At 38.5% G+C, this 15,960-nt stretch overlaps 1 protein-coding gene across 4 annotated transcripts in view; it reads left to right on the top strand.

The window, feature by feature from the left end:
• LOC126281255 (protein ABHD18) overlaps window positions 1–15,960 on the top strand; it is a 167,928-nt gene that overhangs the window by 72,621 nt on the left and 79,347 nt on the right. For 2 of the 4 annotated variants that reach the window (XM_049980053.1, XM_049980052.1), the window contains exon 6: window positions 2,988–3,077. The exons of the other annotated variants lie outside the window; for them this stretch is intronic. In XM_049980053.1, coding sequence (XP_049836010.1) covers window positions 2,988–3,077 — 90 coding nt within the window. The remainder of the gene's footprint in view (window positions 1–2,987; window positions 3,078–15,960) is intronic. 4 annotated transcript variants of the gene reach the window in all.

The following is a 15,960-nucleotide window of genomic DNA, read 5'->3' as shown; positions in this document are numbered from 1 at the left end:
AGCATCTGTGTTTAGATGTCACACATGGAACTCCTGCTGAACCAGAGAGCAAGAAGAACTGAAAGGAAGAGAGCCTGCTGGGTTGATACACCACTGAGAAAAGTTTATTCCAAAAGTTGAGAAAAGTTACTGTGTCAAGGACCCTTCTGCAAAGAGAAGAAAATGTGCTTGTCCTTCTTTAATTAAAATGTTACCTTTGGCTTCTGGCCATGCGCTTCATTGCCTTAAAGTTGAAAGCAACACTAATGTAACTGCAGTAATAATTCTTTTCTGACACAGGTACAACACTTTAACTGCTGACCATAATTTACTGTGCTGAGAGGATTTCTGAGGTATCATTGCATATTTAAAACCATAGAGATTTACTCCTTATTGACTTTTACATGCTTCCAGTTAACCAGCATTGATTGTGTACTTAATACAAAAAAATATAATTTCTGGACACCTTGCTTAGTCATTATTTGCTGTGAGCCCACTATCTTTTGTAACAGTTTGCTTATAATATTGACACTTTTTAGCACAATACTAATAACTTTGATGCTTGTATTTTTATACTTCTCCTTTAATAATTCTTGTAATTCAATAAGAAAATACTGCTCTAATACATTACCGATGTAGGAAAAGACAGATTGCTACTTACCGTGAAGAAGACATGTCAAGTTGCAGACAGGCACAATTAAAAGACACTCGCATAGAGCTTTTTGCCACAGTCTGAATCAGTAAAAGAGATACACACACCAGTCACTCACTCACACACAAGCAAGCACCCCCCCCCCCCCCCCCCCCCCCACACACACACACACACACACAAGCGCTAGCTCAAGCATGTCACGTCGGAATGCAACTATCATGTGGGATGGAAGCAGCAATCTGGAGGGGGCAGGGTAGGGTAAGGGATAGTAATGTATGGGTGGGGAGAGAGACAAATGCTATCTGCTGGAATGTGCAGGGACTAGACTCCAAAAGGCACAGTGTCAGGGGGTTGTGGGGCTGCGAGGTGGAATAAAAAGGAACAAAAAATGAGAAGAGTGGGGAAAGAGGGTGGATGAGTTGGCAAAGGGCTGCAAATAAATGGGGTGGGAGATGAGAATAGGGAGGAGATGATAGGACAGAAGGGGTGGAAACTGTTGGGTGGAGGGTACAGGGACAGTATGTTACCATAGTTTGAGGCTAGGATAATTACGAGAACAGAGAATGCATTGTAAAGATAACTCCCATCTGCACGGTTCAGAAAAGCTGTTGGTGGGGTAGTGAAGCAGCCATTGAAATCAGGCGTGTTACATTCAGCTACGTGTTGTTGTACAGGGTGGTCTTTGCTCTTGGCCACAGTTTGACGACGGGTGTTCACCTTGGTGTACAGCTGATTGGTAATCCTATCAATATAAAAAGCTGTGCAATGATTTCAGCAGAGCTGGTAAATGACATGGCTGCTTTCATGGGTGACTCTGCCCCTGATGAGGTAGGTTAAACCTGTGACAGAACAAGAGTAGGAAGTGCTGGGTGGATGGATTGTCAGATTTGCACCTGGGTCTGCCGCAGGAATGTGATCCTCGTGGTAAGGGGTTTGGATTGGGAGTGGCATAGTGGTGAAATAGGATGTTGTGGAGATTGGGTGGGTGACAGAACACCACTTTTTTTCTCCACCTCCCTGCCCCACAGCCTCCTGACAATGCACCTATTGGCAGTCTGGTCCCTGCACACTCCACCAGACAGCGTTCATCTCTCTCTCTCTCTCTCTCTCTCTCTCTCTCTCTCTCTCTCTCTCCCCCCCCCCCTCCCTCTCCCTCTCCCCCTCCCCCTCCCTTCCCCCCTCCCTCTCCCCCTCCCCTTTACCCATTTCTGCCTCCTCTAGGTTGCTGCTTACATCCCACGTGATAGTTGCATTCCAGCCCGAGATGGCGGTTGTGCATGGATGCGGTGTGCTTGCTTGTCTGTGTGAACTGTATGTGTCTCATTTTTACTGATGAAGACTGTGGCCGAAAGCTTCATGTGAGAGTATTTTAATTGTGCCTGTCTTTCTTCTTCACGCTAAATAACATTCTGTCTTTTTCCACCTTGTTAATATCCCTACCTGGAGTCTCCATTGTTTTCTTTAATACATTGATGGACTTAGAAACACTCCTAAGCATATACCAGAAACCTTTTATAGAACCAGGCAATAATGCAGTTTCCCGTTGTCTCTGAAATATTGGATTCTGATGCTTGTAAACCATTTTTGTCATTAGTACCTAAAAATAATTTGTTTTCTATAGAGAAGTGGTTTCTGTAACAGAATGCCCACTCTTTTAAACAATGTTTTACTGTTTTATAACAAACTCAGTAAACTATTGTTTTCTTATGCTTAGTTTGTGAAAATTTTCTGCATTAGTTTGTAAAAATTTTCTGCAAAAACTTAATTAACTTCAAACAGTAGAGTTCTTATGCAGCATTCACAATATTCCTGAATGTTTCCTTCTTGTGGTTTTCTTTCTCTGTTCTTTCTGGGTCATACAGTCATTAATAACATTCTTCCTTGCCTGCCTTGTTGTGTTGTAAATTGATCTGCTGCTCTCTTGTCTCTGAAACCAAGTGCTGTCTCTTGTATTATCTTTTTGCTTGTACCCACTGATGACTTACACATCGTGTGGAATGGAATATTTTAATCCTGAAGTCAGCCAATTCTTAGGAGTAAATCAGATTAGATTTGTTTGAATATGATTGTTATTCCATCGGTTGATAAGCAAGAGACCCTGTGGGCACCATTTGTGATTATACCTGCTTGATTTGCTATGAAGTATCAGTTTTTTACATTTATAATTACCATGAGTCTATATATGCAGGTAAGTTCATAACCTTGTAAAGTATTCTAAAGTAAAATACAGTTGAGACTGCCTTCAGCAGCTTTTGTTAGTGCTTCCAGTAGTCATATGTCATCTTCCTAGAAAATTTATATGTTTGAACCTGTTTAATTCCAATAAATATTTAAAATGCTTTTGCATTGAAATCAGATGGCATCACTGGCAGCTACGAATTGGCCAAAGCCTATTGTACTAGTTCCTTGTCTGTCTTGGTCTACAGCATCATCTGTTTTTACTGAGGTATGTATCAACTGTGTTAATTCATGATATTTTCAAGAAGGTAGCTTGTTTGAGTGTACTAAATTGATAGTATTGTTTGTCAGTATTTTGATTAATGTGTCAGTAATTATGTTGTGGCAGATAATTTCTTTGGGAACTTGTTTGTAACTGTCATATTAAAAAAAAAAAATATTGCTTTTTACACATAGATGTGAGCAAGAAACTGCTATTGCTAGCACAGAATTGGTGCTATGAAAATGATTATCTAGAAAATGTGTGTGTGTGTGTGTGGGGGGGGGGGGGGGGGGGGGGGGGGGGGGGGGGGGGGGGGGGGGGGGGGGGGGGGGGGGGGGGGGGGAGTTGTTTGTGTGTATTTTATAAGCAGTCACATGATTTTGGAATGTGTAGCCTAACATGAAGAAATGGGCAGTGAGACAAAAAATAGATTTCAGTCTACACTCCAAAACTGTTATTTAGTAATCATAGCACAGTGTGACCATGCCCATTGCATATTCGCTGTTGAGACATATTTCAAATAGATTATTCAGATCCAGCCTATTTTCTGGTGTTATTTCACCTGTAAGCTGTGGTAGGATACCAGACATAAGATATTAAGTCTGCTCACCAAGCAGTGGCAGGAGGACATACATATAAAGGAAGGTTTTACATGTGCAAGCTTTCAGAGCCAGTGGACTCCTCTTCTGTCAGAAGGGTCGAAGGGGAAAGAGGAGGGGTGAAGGAAAAGACCTGGACAGGCTTAGGAAAAGGGGTAGAATTCGGAAAAGTCACCCACAACCTCAGGCCAGGGGAGACGTATCGGATGGTATGAAAAGGACCAACAATTAGTCTTTTTCTTATCATCCTGTCTGGTAAGTCTCTCTTGATCTAAGATTCTGGGTGACTGTTGCGAACTCTACCTGTTTTCCTAAACATCTCCAGTCCTTTATCTTCACCCATCCTCCTTCCCCTTCATTTCTTCTGCCAGAATAAGGAAGTCTTGGGCCCAAAATCTTGCATACGTAAAACTTTTTTTTAATTTGTGTGTTCTCTTTCTGCTTCATGGTGATTAGATTTTTTTCCATCCAATTACATTATATTGTCAAAAATGGATTATTTTTCATTGTTAGACATAAGATATTGATTTAGATGCAATAGTTCAAGAATGGGACGTCTACCAACTGAAAGTCATCTAACATATTCTGGTTCTAAAGGACATTTCAGTGTGTGGAGTTGGTCAGACAAGCAGTATGCAAAAGTCATATCAGTGAATGTGGAAATAGGCTTTGTTCTGTGAATGGTGGAAATATGTCTTTACTGGATTTTGTAACTTCATTTGAAATTCCACCCACATAATATTGCAGCAAAAATGTGTAGAGAATGTTTCCTAATACAAAGAAGAAGAAATAATGAAAAGGCTAAAATAGGATGACCAGACAGGGATTGAATTCAATTTCACCTAATTTTTATATGAAATCTCAGATGCTGCTCCATTTCAAAAAACTTTTGTTCTATTTCTAATCATTTTTGCTGATTGTTCAGACTATAAATCATTATCAGTTTGTTTGCTTTGCTGTGTCTTTGTATTGAACCAACAGCCTGGTGTTGGTAGCATCCCCCTATATTTGGTTATCTCTATTACATGCTGGTAAACAGGAGTCCAGATTTATGTAATGTTTCTGTCACAAATATTAACCAAAGGAAAGGTTGTTTTATCAGGTACATTTTGTTAACTTTCAGATCTTTGCAAGCAAAAGTATTTTCAAGTTATTGCATTGTGCAAAATGTTACACACACACACACACACACACACAAATGGGAAAGCAGATTCAGCTTCAACTTTTTTTAGCTTGATGTTTCTTTGTTCAAGTCACTAGCATCAGCAGATTGTAACAGACCAGACTCAAATTCAGTCATGCAAGAGAGCATGTTGCAGTCATGTAACAAGTCAACCATGAGAACTTCTCACCAGAATGCATTAAAATTAAAAAGTCTGACAAATAAAATAAAATAAATAAGCTGAGAAAAAAAATTATGTTTCAAATGATTATCAAGATAATGGAGGGACCGGACAGAGAGAAAGGAAATAGAAAATTATTTACAAGGAACACTTTTGGTGAGGGCTGGCAACTATACATGGAGGAGAAGGGTGAGGGGGGAGAAGGGGTGGAGGGAGGAGGTATGGGAAGGGGAGTTACTGTGTCATTTAGTTAAAAGCGATGAAAGTACTGAAGAAATTATTTGAAATGTTGTATAGGAAAGAGAAATGATTGTGTGTGAACTGCCCTTCATATAAAGTCAGAGATTGGCCTGATGGATGTTAGGATGATTGGTGAAGACTGGTCATTTTTATAGTGAAAGCAGGAATGAGGACAGCAAATAACAAAGTGAGTTCACAAATTGAAAATGGATCAAATCGATAAAATGCTGAAAGGAGTATTGCAGGACATAAAGAAGAAAAATTTTGAAATTTAAAGTAAAAAGTGAATCATATGGAAATCTGAATGTCAGAACTAGATAAGAAGATAAAACAAACAAAAAGCAGAAGTTGCATTTACAGAGAGGATGCTGCGTAATTTTGCCATAGCCGTGAAATAGATAAATGCCGTTGTGTTCCAGACCAACTTCAGATTTCTGAATTCCTCTGTATTAATAATTTTAACTGAGTTTGGCTTAGCTATGGAATTAATGTGGTCTCTGATGACAATCTATTGGTTATGACCTGTAGGTTAAAACTGAAGAAACTGCAAAGAGATGGGAATTTAAGGACATGGGATCTGGATAAGCTGAAAGAACCAGAGGTTGTACAGAGTTTCAAGGAGAGCATAAGGGAACAATTGACAGGAATGGGGGAAAGAAACACAGTAGAAGAAGAATGGGTAGCTCTGAGGGATGAAGTAGGGAAGGCAGCAGAGGATAAACTAGGTAAAAAGACGAGGGTTGCTAGAAATCCTTGGGTAACAGAAGAAATATTGAATTTAATTGATGAAAGGAGAAAATACAAAAATGCAGTAAATGAAGCAGGCAAAAGGGAATACAAACGTCTCAAAAATGAGATCGACAGGAAGTGCAAAATGGCTAAGCAGGGATGGCTAGAGGACAAATGTAAGGATGTAGAAGCTTATCTCACTAGGGGTAAGATAGATACTGCCTACAGGAAGAGAACCACGTGTATGAATATCAAGAGCTCAGATGGCAACCCAGTTTTAAGCAAAGAAGGGAAGGCAGAAAGGTGGAAGGAGTATATAGAAGGTTTATACAACGGCGATGTACTTGAGGACAATACTATGGAAATGGAAGAGGATGTAGATGAAGATGAAATCGGAGATACGATACTGCGTGAAGAGTTTGACAGAGCACTGAAAGACCTGAGTTGAAACAAGGCCCTGGAGTAGACAACATTCCATTAGAACTACTGACGGCCTTGAGAGAGCCAGTCATGACAAAACTCTACCAGCTGGTGAGCAAGATGTATGAGACAGGCGAAATACCCTCAGACTTCAAGAAGAATATAATAATTGGGGAGAAGAGAAGTTTGTGGCACTAGAAGAAGGGATCGGTTGGTAGGACATGTTTTGAGGCATCAAGGGATCACAAATTTAGCATTGGAGGGCAGCGTGGAGGGTAATAATCATAGAGGGAGACCAAGAGATGAATACACTAAGCAGATTCAGAAGGATGTAGGTTGCAGTAGGTACTGGGAGATGAAGAAGTTTGCACAGGATAGAGTAGCATGGAGAGTTGCATCAAACCAGTCTCAGGACTGAAGACAACAAAAACAATGGAATTAATGGTTACTGTGGGAGTATGGTTTTTATGTTGAAGGAAGATTCTGTTCAGCAAATGTAAAATTAAGTATCTGTGGTAGTGTAGTAAGGGAAGGTGGACAGTTTGTCAATTTCTTTAAGTAAAAAGGTATGTTACAGTGCTTTGTTACTCCAGACTCAAAGAGAATATTATAAACTGCACAATCAAATGTTTTCGTCAAGTCACAGAAAATACCAGATAGTAATACTTTCTCATTTAAATTATGTAGAACCTGATATAATTAATTGACAAATGGCATTTGTGTCGAAAACTTAGAATTCAAACTGAGAAGAAGTATTTCACTTTGGGAGAGTTGCGTTACTGTTCTTGCCATAATAATCTTTAACAAGCAGGTAATCTGTGAAACTGGTTGGTAATTGTTATTGTCTGTCTTACTATCTTTCCTGTAAAGGAATAGGACAGTAGCATATTTCAGCTTGTTCAGACATATATCCCATGTCAGTGATTTACTGTATATGTCACTGAATTTATTGCATTACAAAGAACATTTTTAGTAATTTGCTTGAGAAATTATCAAGGCTTGATGTTTTATGCTATTGAAACAGTTAAATATGCTCTTAATTTCTTTGGTGGGGAATGGATTGAATGGATTTGGCTGTATGTATTTATTTTCATGTATGTTCTATTACTTTATCTCTTGAACTGTCTATGCGTATCTGCGGAGCTACTTCCAGGAAGTATTTATTAAATATGTTTACTTTATTTTCCTGAAGAGGTTTGAGGAAATGTTGTCCAGGGGTCAAGTGAAAGTTGTTTCCACTATGTTGCAGAAGTTTTGTTGGGAAGCCCTTACACACCATCTGCATAGGCTCAGTCTCTCCCCATATTATTTCCATACTTATGGAGCCCTGAAGAAAGATATTTGTGGCCATTGATTTGCTTTGGGCAAATGAGTGAATGTGTGGGTATGATCAAAGTTCCATAACCAATAACAAACATTTTTCTATGAGGGCTTTGACCCTCTTGTCTCAGTGGGATAAATATATTACCATTTATGGTGATTTCTCTGGAAATAATAAAAAACTACTTCCTTTTTTGCCATCTGTCTCGTATCACTTTGACTGCTCCCCTGTACATTGGTTATGTCAGTAATCTTAATGCTTAATGTTCAGATTTAGCACTCAAGTTGATTTTGATTACTCTTAGCACACACAACGAAAATATTGTATCTGAATAACCTCATACAAGTATGCGGTGTGATCAAAAAGTAACAAGAATTTTTTAATTTCATCAGCGTTATACATCCAATTATCAGAATATGTTTTATCTTGTTGGTACACATGTTTCTGGCCCATATATGCATTTTCAGTTGTTTTGAATATTTAGTTTATTGTTGACATTCGAAAAGGTTACTTGTGTTTTTGAGTGCATGGCAAACATTTACTTTTGAAAAAAATTTATCAAAGAATCCGCATTAAATTTTGCTTGAAAAATGGAATATGTGGAGGGCTGCATTTGATATGTTGACTGTACCTTGTGGTAAATCTACTACGAGTAAGACAAGAGTTTACAAAATGTATAAACATTTCAAAGAGGACTGAGAAGACATTGAAGACAATGACTGTCTTTTACACCCTGATGATGATGATGATGAAGTCCCATAGTCCGTGATGGGGCATAGGGGCACGATGCGGGAGACACACACCGCCATACTAGGGAAGGTCCTAGTGGAGGTGGTTTGCCATTGCCTTCCTCTGACCGTAATGGGGATGAATGATGATGATGAAGACGACACAACAACACCCAGTCATCTCGAGGCAGGAAAAATCCCTGACCCCGCCGGGAATCGAACCCGGGACCCTGTGCTCGGGAAGCGAGAACACTACCGCAAGACCACGAGCAGCGGACTTTTACGCCCTAACACATCAATTACTGATGACGATATGAAAGAAATAAGGAAAATTTTTCTCGAAAATCACTGAATAACCATCAGAGAGGTTGCTGATGATGTCAGCATATCCTCTGGCTCATGCCAGACCATTCTTTTGGATGACTTGGTAATGAAATTTGTAGTGCTAAACTCTGGTCCAAACTTGTTGAATTTTGACCAAAAATGACATCACTCAGGAATTGCTGAATTAGGTTGACACTGATCCAGAACTTCTAAAGAAGATTATAATAGGTGATGAAGCATGGGTATAAGGGTGTGACATCAAAACCAAGGCCCCATTTTCGCAACGGAAACTGCCTGAAGACCCAAGCCCAGGAAAATTTCGACAAGTTTCATCACATGTAAGGTGTTTCTCACTGTTTTCTTCGATTATAATGGACTAGTGCATCATGAGTTCCTGCCTTATGCTCATATGCTCAATAAGGAATACTACTTTGAAGTTATGTGCCATTTGCATGAAGAAATCTGAAGAAAATGACCAGAATAGTGGCAAAACTACTCATGGAAATTGCATCACGACAATGCTCCTGCTCACACCTCAAAGCTTGTTCATGATTTTTTGGCAAAAAACTACTTGTTATGTTGCCTCATCTACTGTATTCACCAGACATGGCCCCTGTGACTTCTTTCTATTCCCGAGACTGAAGAGAACCATGAAAGGATGTTGTTTTGCCACCAGTGATAAGATAAAAACAGAATCACTGAAGCAGCTGAACACCACAATTAAAAGTGAGTTCTAGAAATACTTGCAAGGTTGGAGAAAGTGCTGACACAAGTGTATTATATCTGTGGGGGATTACTTTCAGGGCAAAGTTGATGCTGACAAATAAATAAAGATTCTTTGAGAAAAACAAACATTCCATATACTTTTTGACCACACCTCAATAAGCCAGTTTAGACCTTGGCCAAAGGCTTTTGTTAAACATTATTTCTCAGAAAATCAATCTATGTGGATACTGATAATCTCAGTATGAAGCTCATAGTTGCAACTTCGAAATTTTCTACTACTAAAGATGAATTTTAAAAAATCTGTAGAAGCTATTTGTCTAATTCTCAAAATATTTTCTTTAGTTTTGAAAGTCTCTTCAGGTTTGCAGCCTGATGCTAAAATCAACCCGATTCAATATTTCGGTGATCCAACTATTCACCATCCTCAGGAGAATGTTGCTACTGCTGATGAGTCCCATTGAGAACTGACACCAGGCTGCAAATCGACGTCCTATAGAGGCCACCATACCGTACATGACGCATGCACTGCCTATCATGGTTGCTGCCCTCCAAGACTGGGTAGGTGCACTGCCCTTAGTAGAACGCCAGCGGCAATGATGTATCGCACTCAGGGATCATTTTTGAACACTTGGAGTGGCCACACCAAAGAATGTTCTGTTTTGATATGGGATAGTACAGGATTCCATGTCCCACTGTGAGGAAACCCATTGTCTCTATTAATTAAATTATCCACCAACCTAATTTCAATTGCCTGTTTATAGACACTGTTTCAAAAACCGGAAGTGTTGGTAATTAACACAGTTTTGTCAAATTTCATACCGTGTCCCTCATTTAAGCAGTGTTCTGACACTGTTGACTTTTTAGGCTGTTATAGCCTCATTAGATGGCAGGGCCCTAATCTTGTAAGGTCGATGGAATACACTCTTAATGTTAAAATTCTTTCAGTTTTAAATGATATGCCCCCAACATAAGGAATAAAGACAACTGATCTATGTTCCTCTTCATGCACTTTCGGTGATGGTCCAAACTCCGTAGCCCGATGGATCCGCTTCTCAGAGTATCCATTTTCCTTAAAAACATCCATAAAATGCACATTTCTTGGGTTAAACTGTCCACATCGGAAATGACAAATGCTCTGAGTACCAAAGTCTTAAGGATGCCACTACATTGGTGTCGTGGATGACAACTCTTAGAATGCAGATACCGATGTGTGTACGTCAGCTTTCTGTGAACACTGTGTCCCAAATTACCATCTGTTCTTTTGTATACCATAGTGTCCAAAAATGGAAGCATCCTATCACGTTCAACCTCCATGGTAAATTTTATACAGGGATCAATAAATTTACCATGGAGGTAAATTGAAAATCTGAGAGCTTATAGTTGGAAGATAGGGTAATTAGCAAAACAGATATTACTGACAAAATATCATGCAAGAGTTAACAAGAACGGAAACCTAAGCGCATTATACATGGTAGACATGTGAGGTGGGGGGACAAAGAAATACAAAGGACTGATGACTGTAGCAGTCTGGTCCCTTTAATACCACAAACCAACCAACCAAAAATACAAGGTGTAGACAACTAGAAGGGAGCAAAGAAAGGAATTATCACTGAAAAAAAATGCTGAAACTGAAGAAATTAATGTAAATTTAAGGCCAGATGGATGGTGAGAACGAAGGACATGTTGTAATGCTCGTTCCCAGTAATCTCTGTCTTTCTTATTACCCTTCATTCCAACTTTAAGCTCTCAGGTTTTCAAATCTCATCAGGTGAAGTCCCTGACAGTCTTTCTTTCTCATCCCTTCTAGTAAGTCTCCCCAACCAAGGGTTGGGGGTACTTTCCCATAATTCCAGGGATATGCAGTAAATGCTGCAAAGAAGCAAACACATTTCTGCCATTATGCACTTGACATCAGAGAGAAGCATTTCACACACATATTTGTATGTAGGAGTCTGTGTGATTTCTTGAGTGATGTCATTTTTGTTTTGTTACTTTTGTGTAATGAATGATTCGCAAGTGAAAAGTGTGTGTGGTGCAAGCAATACCGGGTTATGCTGTCGTTGGCTGTAGTCCTCAGAACTGCAACACTAAATATACTGAAGTAGGTGCTCTTTGCTTTCCTTCACGATCCAATTTAATTTTTTTAAATTACTTTTTACACTGTGGACAATATTAAACACAATAAATAATTAAAATACACAGCATTACAGTATTGCAAGTTATATGGTTATGATGATATAGTTTGGGACTCATGGGAGTTGTGACATTGGTTGACAACTGTCTAACTTAGCACTGCTCACTCATGTTGAGCAACAAACATTTTTTAAATTGTAAATTACAGTTAATGCAATAGACAATATTAAACACAGTACATGATTGAAATACAGAATATTACATTATTACAAGGTATACTGTTGTAATGTTGATTACAGCAAAGCATTTGATACTGTCGAACACCCAAACATACTTCAAGCACTAAGAAACCAAGGAGTAGAAGCAAAATACATCAAATTACTAAGAAAAATTCAAAACTACAGCTTCGCTAGAGCTGAAACTGAAAAGACAGGTGAACCTTTCCGCGTGGAAAGAGGAGTTAGACAAGGGGATCCAATCTTCCCAAAACTATTTACCTGCATGCTGGAGGACATATTCAGGAAACTAAAATGGAATAAGAAAGACTGAATATGCCTCAACAGCAAGAGACTAACAAATTTGAGGTTTGCTGACGACATAGTCCTCTTTGCCAAAACTGCAGTGGAACTGCAATCAATGCTCCAGGAGCTTAACACACAAAGCAAGATGGCATTACTCATAATGAACAAATCTAAAATGTGAGTAATGACAAATGGATTAGAAACCCCAATATACCTTGAAGGAATGGAACTAATGTATGCATCACAATACACATACCTAGGCCAAATAATTTCCTTTAACAACAAAATGGAAAAAGAAATAAAATGAAGAGTTTCCTTAGCTTGGAAAGCTAGACAGAAATCTGAACATTAAGCTCAAAATGAGGCACTCAAAAGTTGCATTTTTCCAGTGTTATTACCTGGATGTCAGACATGGGCTCTCAAAGCCAAAGAGAGAAACACTATACAGGTATGCCAAAGGAAAATGCATTTCTCTGAAAGGCAGTATATCAAACACCTCAATACACAAAATGTCAGCAACAATAGACGTGGTGCAACAGACTACTAAGACCAAATGGAAATGGGGCGGCCATGTGGTGAGGCTGCAAGATGACAGATGGATGGCACGAGCTACCACATGGACCCCTGCAATGGTGAGAGACTCTTAGGAAGACTAAGACGCAAATGGTTGGACTTATTCAGAAAACAAGCAGGAAGACAGTGGACCAGTGTAGCCAGAAACAGAAAGGAGTGGAAACAACTAGAACTACAACTAATTGATCAAGTGTAATTCAATGTGTAGTGTGTATTAAGTGCGGTACCATCTTATTCGGACTAGCCCACTGCGTTGAGTCTTTAAAAGCAGCCACCCCTACTTGTTGGAGGCCTTTGCCCTCAATGGGACAGCATAGGATATTTTCATTCATTCATTTTCACTTAGTCGTTTCATTCATTCATTCATTCGATATTAAAGGTAAGGAATATGGAATTCTATTGTGTTTTAATTTTGCGTAGAAGTATGTGCATCACGTGAAGCTTGAAAATGGGGGTATTCTCCGCTGTAACTGATCATTTAGAACCAACTAGGGATTTTAAACTAAATGTTTGTTTATGTCAAGTGGTTCTAACAGAGTTGGATTTCTTCCTTTTTTGGCTATATGTAGCACTTATGTGTGGACTGGTATCTGTATCAAGCCTTCAGTATATGTTTGGTAAGTGTAGAGACTGACTTTTGTAATCTTCAGCTGCATTCATGTTCGATCAGCCTAGTTTCTATAGCCTTGCCTGTTTAGCCAATATACAGTTTGTTGAAATCATTGCAAGTGATTTTATAAAGACCACTGTTACTTAATAAATCTGCTTTGCCCTTGCTGTTGAATAAGATGTGAGCTGTAGTGCCTCTTACATAACATGAAGTTTTACAAGTTTTAAGAGTTTGGTTAATTTGTTGGAAAGCTTTCCTAAATAGGAGATAGTACACCAGTTGGTTTTAAATATGACTGTTACTGCAAGTTGGCATTCACATAGGGCAGCATTTTTCTTCTTTTTGTATATCCATCCTGGTCTTGGGGACCATGGCTGTTCACTATTGTAAGAAAATGAAATGCCTACAGCCATCCTTATGGTCTTATTTATTGTGTAGCTTTCTTCTTTGTTTCTTATGTAGAATGTTGTCAGTTAACTGATGGTTACAGCCATTGTTAGATACAATACATTGAACGGTATCTATTCTATTTTTAAATTGTGTTTTAACCATGGTACGCACGTAAGACATCGTGAAATAGAAGGCAGCATGTTTGCGTGCTATTAGGTTTTGTGGACAAGAGCATATTACAGTGTCTGTGGTTGTGTTTTTTTTTTTTTTTTTTTTTTTTTTTTGTAAATTTTGAAACTGTGTGTATTTTTACATTGAGGCCTATGAAGTTGATGGATTTTTCACCACTCTCCATGGGAACTGTATGTCTTTGTGTTGTGAGTTTAGGTGTTCTAGGAATGTGTTCAGATGTCAGTTGGTACCAGTCCACAGACAGAGTACATCATCTACCAATATTTGATATTATCACTAAGAATTTAATTTTAGGAACTGATTTTCAAAATGGTCCACAAAACTTTCAGCTAGAAGAGGACCGAGGGGAGACTCTATTGCCAAGCCATCTAGATGTGTGTATAGAGTATCTTCAATGAAAATAATTTTGTAATAACAACAAAAATATTTTCAGTTTGAAGATACTCTATACAATATATAATTTTGTAATAACGGACTGGACTAAGGGGTTGCAAAGAAGGGCAGCACGAATAGTCACAGGGTTGTTCAACGCATCAGAGGGTATCATGAGATGCTGAAAGAAATAAACTGGCGGACACTTGAAAACAGATGCAAACTACCCCCTGAAAACCTACTCAGAAAGTTTCTAGAACCAACTTGAAATGACAGATCTAGGAACATATTATGAGCCCCTATGTATTTTTACAATGGGGATCATGAAGACAAGATTGGATTAATTATAGTATGCAAAGATGCATTTAAGCAGTCACTCTTCCCACAATTCATTATGTGAATGGAATGGGAAAAAGCCCTAACAATTGGTACAGTGAGACATGCCCACAGCTATGCATTTCAATGGTTCACAGAGAATAGATTTAGACATAGATGTAAATGTAGGAAAGCTTTCACCACAGAAGAAGGCTGCTACTGAATGTACAGTACAAGAGAAGCTATTTGTAATAATTCAGATAAAGCCAGTTTACAGAATTCCATAATGACTTTATACCAAAGAAATGCTCACCTTAAAAATGTGGATGAAACTGCAAGTATGTAATAAAGATCTTTGTAGTCAGTCGTCACGAAGAAAGTAATAAAAATGCACTTGTATCTCACAAAATTAATTGAATACTGGTCAAAATATTTTCACTCTGTCAAATCGGATATTTGTTATAGAGTCAAAATGGGCTTGATGGGTCAAAGAGTATATATCCAAGTTTAGTACTTAATGCATCACTACACAAAAAAATTACAATTTTCTCAGTGATAAAACTTAGATAACCTGTACCTGCAGTGTCAGTCTTGTGTTCTTGGATGAATCGTAGTTCCAGTTGCCAGTTAGGGATTTTGAATCATGTTTTAACTGTTGTTGTTGTAGTTTTGATCTTGAGTCCAAAGATTGGTTTGATGCAGCTCTCCATATTACTATATCTTGTTCAAGGCTCTTTATCTCTGAGTATCTACTGCAACCTACATTTCTCTAAATCTGCTTACTGTGTTCATCTCTTGGTCTCCTTCTATGATTTTTACTCCCCACATTTCTCTCCAGTACTAAATCGGTGATCTCTTGATGCCTCAGAATGTGTCCTACCAACTGATCTCTTCTTTTAGTCAGGTTGTACCACAAATTTCTCTTTTCCCCGATTCTGTTCAGTACCTACTCAGTAGTTACATGGTCTATCCACCTAATCTTCAGTATTCTTCTGTAACACCACATTTCAAATGCTTGTATTCTCTTCTTATCTAAACTGTTTATTGTCCATGTTTCACTTCCATACATGACTACACTCCATAGAAATATTTTCAAAAAGGACTTCCCCGCACTTAAATCTGTACTCAGTTTTAACAGATTCCTCTTCATCAGAAATACTTTTCTTACTGTTGTCAGTCTACATTTTATATCCTCCCTACTTTGCCAACATCAATTATTTTGCTCCCCAAATAACTTTAAGTGTCTCATTTACTAATTTAATTCCTTCAGCATCACCTGATTTAATTTGACTGCATTCCATTATCCTCATTTTGCTTTTGTTGTTGATCATCTTATCTCCTCCTTTCATGATA

This window comes from Schistocerca gregaria, chromosome 7 (genome assembly GCF_023897955.1).
Source record: "Schistocerca gregaria isolate iqSchGreg1 chromosome 7, iqSchGreg1.2, whole genome shotgun sequence".
In the NCBI taxonomy this organism is placed as follows: domain Eukaryota; kingdom Metazoa; phylum Arthropoda; class Insecta; order Orthoptera; family Acrididae; genus Schistocerca; species Schistocerca gregaria.
The sequence above is the reverse complement of the archived record's forward strand: the minus strand, read 5'-3'. Positions and strand labels throughout refer to the sequence as shown.